At 36.6% G+C, this 5630-nt stretch overlaps 1 protein-coding gene across 1 annotated transcript; it reads right to left on the bottom strand.

Annotated features, from left to right (window-relative positions):
• Positions 1 to 2236: 2236 nt before the first annotated feature.
• LOC107305152 lies at positions 2237 to 4768 on the bottom strand. The gene is made up of 3 exons (XM_040528038.1): positions 4686 to 4768; positions 3630 to 3753; positions 2237 to 2537 (listed from the first exon to the last, which is right to left on the bottom strand). Exons 1-3 carry the CDS (start codon positions 4766 to 4768, stop codon positions 2286 to 2288), a joined length of 459 nt encoding a protein of 152 aa, XP_040383972.1. The 3' UTR covers positions 2237 to 2285.
• Between the last annotated feature and the right edge of the window lie 862 nt (positions 4769 to 5630).

Here is a 5630-nt window from a genome sequence, read left to right as displayed (position 1 = left end):
CTGACCTGCCATCGTGTGCTTAGCTTACAATGCGTACATGGTCGATTGCTAGCTGTCAGCATTATACCGCTGGAGACTGAAGTGATGCGATAACATAATGTTGGCGTCGAGTATGACAGTAGCATGCTTATCTTTTCGATTAGAGCTGTTTATCATTCTTAAAAATAATTTGAGGTATACGAAACCGATAGAAACTAGGACAAACCTGCAGAGTGAACATATTGTGTAGTAGTTCATTTAGATGGGTTTAATGTAAGCAGAAGAAATGTCGACCAGGGTAGACGAAACCGATGGCTTCTCCATCATAGTTACTGTGATTATCATTGCAAGAAACTGTACAAAACAATGAAAAAAAACTATAATAATCACACTTCGCCACGATGTTTCAGAGGTCCCAGCAATCACGTAAACCCTCAAAATGACCATGGCCAACCCATCGATCGTTCAGTCACGTTGAGACTGACGTTGCCACGTTGAGTAATTCCGTAGTACATAATAAACGATTATACTCTCGTAATTCATTAATTTGAGACCCAACTTGGGTCACCCAAGCATGATTAAGAAAAACCCTACTACGTACGAACATGTCTATAGTATACTATACCTGTGTTCTTTATCTAAGATTTTTCTTAACTTTTATTTGCACGTGTTCTAAAATACTAAACGATATTTTTTAAAAAAGACATTATAGATTTTAAAGCTAATTTCATCGGTTATATAACTATTATAAAAATTAGATAATCTTTCGTATTTCATAAAAGCCTCCAAAAGAACACAGCCCCAGGTCCTACACCGATGATTTTCTGGTCTGAAACAACGTAAGATCAATGAGCAGCGGTTGCACGAGCAAGAGCAATAAATCCCAATCCATATATCAAGTACGCGCATGTCAACATCACTTTTGACGTTTTAACTATTTTAAAATAATTTATTTTATAAGTAGATCGTGACAAAAAAAAATGTCAAAAAATAAAAACCTTAACATCTGTGCTAAAACCCCCATGTTGCTAAGACCATCTCGTTCTGTTGCTGAGGTTCAACGTCTCACTGTCAGTCCGATCCGTTTAAGCTAACCTCTACTGGTCTGGCTCGTATTGCCTTCACCTTGCATGCAGTGTTCAGAAACTCGCCCACGGATCTTTTTTTCTAGAGTGAATTGCATACTAGGCTACGTTCTTTTACCATAATTTCACATTGGACCACCCTAAACTCAATGTTTTCACGACCATATTTCGTTACCCAAAGTTTGTACTTTGGACCAATTGCCCGCCTGTCAGCGAGTCTGGAATTAAGCACGCCGATGGAAGGTTGAGAGTGCACGGCAACCTTCTCTTCTACCATTCCGGCGAGCTCATCTTATGATCTCAGGGTCTACGGGAGTTTAAGCCTGATTACTGACAGATCGTCCAAAGTGCAACATTTTACTAACAAAGTCTAGTCCAAAATAAAAACATTGGGTTGAGGGTGATCCAATCTGAAACCATGGTTAGAAAACATGGCCCGATATGGAATTCACTCTTTTTTTTCTATTTATCTACTACATTAACTTTAAGCGAATCATCAAATTCACTCTAAGTGTAGAAATTATTGAAAAAGATAAGGACCAGTTGAGACGGTCAAGACGCGATACAGGTGGATGAATTAGTAAACAGTATTGATGGGAGAAACATTTAAGTTTTATATGATTCGTGTAAAAGTCATCTTTCGTTTATTCGAGGGAAAAATACAAAAATGCATATTTATAAACTAAACATAATTTATAAATAAAGCTTTTAAATTTGTGTTCTTAGCGATCTGAAAGCCATTGACCGAAAAATAAAAAATAACTCTAAGTTAGCTTTAAATTTAAGGTTGAATATTCAAATTTTGGTTTACAATCATAAGCCAAAAGATAGGGCTGTTAATTGATTTGGCACCGGTACAAGTCTGACTCCACGACAATAGAACATAAAATTTTAAAGTACTCTAGAAAACAAAGTTCCCTATTGTGTTCTTCTTATATAGACTCATCATGTGAACTTCGATGATATGAGTGGTCAGCAGCACAGATGTCATGAAGTCCGTCCGTCTTAAACAGGCTCAATCCATAAAACATTCATAATCATCATCTAAATCTGCGTTTACAGCACAGATATCCCTGTGGCCACCGCGATAGTTAAGAGCAGCGGGATGCCTAAGATCATCCACGTCACACTTTTGGCAACCAAAACAATTACCTTAAAAAAAGAGGGGAAAGAAGAAACAATTAGTGCATATTCTAAGAAAAGAAAAGGAAGAGACTATAATTATCCTGCCATGTTTTCACAAAAAAGCGATAAATTATATATTATGCTACCAGTGTCATTCTCTTCCAAAGGGCAGCACAGAAAAATGCCGCCCTCCCGTTTGCAGTTGGGATGTGCCTCAACAAAGAACAAATTAGTAGTGCCATCTGAACATTTCACCAAAAAGTTGAAGTGTATGAATTCGTTCCAAGGTCCACCACATTCGAAAAAAACACTCCTTTCTTTCAATTCCACAAATTCTAGGTCAGCATCCTGCAATATAAATGGGCAGTTCAGATATGTAAATTGCATTTCCAACTTCCAATCCAAAAACAAATATTCAAACTTTACCCAACTTGGGAAGCGAACACTTAGAATAAAACTGAATTAGGCCGCGTTCGTCCCCCTATCCTAAGTTAACTTACCACCTAGTTTTGTACGCGCACGCTTTCCGAACTGCTAAACAGTGTATTTTTTGCAAAATTTTTCTATAGGAAAATTGTTTTAAAAAATTATATTAATATATTTTATTTTTTTAATAATTAATTAATCATGTACTAATCTACTAGTACGTTTTTCGTGCCAGGTAAGTTAACTTACCTCTGTCCAAACAAACGCGGCCTTAGTAATTTATGAAGTTGACTAACCAAAACGTATCATAACTATTTTTGTGCCACCATACCAGCATATTTTTTGCTTAGGGGGTGTTTAGATTGAGAAAATTTTTAGCAGAAGTGTCACATCAAATGTTTGACCGAATATCGGAAGAAGTTTTTGGATACGAATGAAAAAACGAATTTCATGGGTAGCCTGGAAACCGCGAGACAAATCTTTTGAGCCTAATTAATTTGTCATTAGCATATATTGGTTACTGTAGCACTTATGGCTAATCATGAACTAATTAGGCTCAAAAGATTCGTCTCAATATTTCTTTTATAACTGTGCAATTATTTTTTTGGTTCATCGATGTTTAATGCTTTATTTAGGTGTCTAAAAATTTGATGTGATGTTTTTGGAAAAATTTTTAGGAACTAAGCCCTTGTTTAGTTCCAAAAAAAAATTCCAAAAACATCACATCGAATCTTTGGACACCTAAATAAAGCATTAAACATAGATAAACCAAAAAACTAATTGCACAGTTACGGAAGAAATCTTGAGACGAATCTTTTGAGCCTAAATAATCTATGATTAGCCATAAATGCTACAGTAATCAACATGTGCTAATGATGGATTAATTAGGCTCAAAAGATTCGTCTCGCGGTTTCTAGGCTAGCCGTGAAATTCATTTTTTCATTTGTGTCCGAAAACCCTTTCCGACATCCGGTCAAACATTTGACGCGACACTTCTCATTTTTCTCAATCTACACACCACCTAATCAAAGAGTTAGCGTACACGCGCAGTGCAATTTCCAAGATCTTGACATCATGCTTCAGTCTGAGCATTAGAACCTCTTTAGGCAACTCAAACTTGCGTGGCCTGGCACTATATCTGGGCGCATCAATATAAGTATCGTGCAGTTCCTTCAATTCACCCCCCCCCCCCACCCCCGCATTTGAAAATAAATGAAAATATAATCATCCCCGCTGCATGTGTGGAAGGCTAGAGATGAGATATAGTAAACATGGGATTATATTTACCTAAATCTAAGGGTGGTTTTCTAAATCAGGTAGTGAATAGTATATCATATTTCTAAGACTAGACTGTTCATTTTAAATCAGGTAGTAAATAAGTTTATAGCCAGCTCTAGCGCAAAAACCAATAAATTCCGTAAGAGAGATAAGTGGGTCATGTACTTTTTAATTATAAAGAGACAACTAATATACGAGTGGACTGAGAGAAGGTTACAAGGACTCTTATAGCCAACTTAATGGCTATATTATTAGCCTTCTCTTATGTTGCAAACGTGAGAGAGAAAGTGCACATTGAACCCTTCAACTTGAATGTTTAAGTTCATATAATTTCACCAGACTAGTCTATTCTATGGTTTCCTGGACTAGCAAACAACAAATAAATTCCAGCTTTTAGTGAAAAGCACAAAATTGTATAATTAATATGGTTTCACATATTTGTAGCGTATACATTCTTTCAATCATTTTCTTGCATATTTCTCCCAAGCATCCATATCGTTTGCTGTCAAAACTTCAAATCCTGAGCAAACATTTATACATGCACATAAATGGATTTTTCCATGCATCCTTCCCTTGAAGGGAGGTACAGCAAATTTGCATGTCACATAATTAAGAAAAAAATATGTATTCTAATTGCCCTTTTAATTTCATTTAAAATTGACGGGGAGGTGGGGTAATTGACAGGGAGATGGAGAGGGGTTTAATCTCATCTAAGTAAGTATAGATGAGGTTTACAGGCTTACAGCAAGCGATCCTGTAATGTTTAACCTAAAATCGAAGGAGGACACGTACCTATCGTCAGTTTTTTTAAGGGTAGAAGTATCTGGATCACTGCAAAGCTTGCGAGAAGATGGTACAACCAACTTCAATTCCATCGAGATTGCTTGTTCCTTCAAAATAGGTAAACAAAATCATTAAGTGTTGGTAGTTAGTGGGGGCAAAGACATACTCATCTGGTAGGAAAATATAGGCATATCAGAGACACGAAAAATAGAGTCATAGCAGAGACACGAAATTCATGTAGAAACCCTTAAGATAGAAAACTAAAAAGATATTCCAGAGAACGCGTGGATAGAGAGGTGAGAAAAGAGGATCTGGGTGGATGGATGCTCACCGAGGACGACAGCGCAGGCGGTGGGAGGAGAAGCCCGTCCTCGGCGGAACGGGGGTGGGGGGAGTGCTCGTCGGCCTGTCGCTGTCGCGTACGGGGAAGAGAGGGCGGAGAGAACAAATATACTACTCCGTCCTAAAATCGTTTGAACATCCGTCTTATTTAAAAAACTTATTAAAAAATAAAAAAATAATTATATATAAAGTATTATTTATGTTTTATTATATAGTAGTAATAAAAATATTAATCATAAAAAAATTTTAAATAAGATGAAGAGTTGAAAATTCTATCTAAGAACTCACAAATTTGTTTATTTTGGGACGAAGGTTGTACAGGAGTACGCCAACTCGTCATCGCCTGTCACATCTTCGTCCGTGGATGCGTTTGTTCGCGGCAGCGGTGAAGCGCTCCTCGAATCCGTAGGTCGAGTTCGACTCCGTCACAGGGTGCAGGCCAAGCAACGTTGATGATGGACTAATTAATTATTAAAATGTTGTTTTTTTATATTTTTTATTAAATATTATCAGACAATAAATTATAATTTTAACACCAAAATTTTGACACCTACATAAATTCTCAAATTAAATTATTATTGTGATTTTAGGGTAGATTATTTTGTTTCTCCA

The sequence above is a fragment of the Oryza brachyantha genome, chromosome 10, assembly GCF_000231095.2.
Source record: "Oryza brachyantha chromosome 10, ObraRS2, whole genome shotgun sequence".
Classification (NCBI taxonomy): Eukaryota; Viridiplantae; Streptophyta; class Magnoliopsida; order Poales; family Poaceae; genus Oryza; species Oryza brachyantha.
This window is presented reverse-complemented; position numbering and strand designations above follow the sequence as displayed.

Bases quoted from the DNA above. Each gene is read 5' to 3' on its own strand.
- LOC107305152 (XM_040528038.1), bottom strand. From the start codon at position 4,768: ATGGAATTGAAGTTGGTTGTACCATCTTCTCGCAAGCTTTGCAGTGAT. The intron at 3,754-4,685 runs GTACGTGTCCTC...TGATGCGCCCAG, and splicing joins CTTAAAAAAACTGACGATAG to ATATAGTGCCAGGCCACGCA. The intron at 2,538-3,629 runs GTAGATTGAGAA...TTTATATTGCAG, and splicing joins ACTCTTTGATTAGGTGGTGT to GATGCTGACCTAGAATTTGT.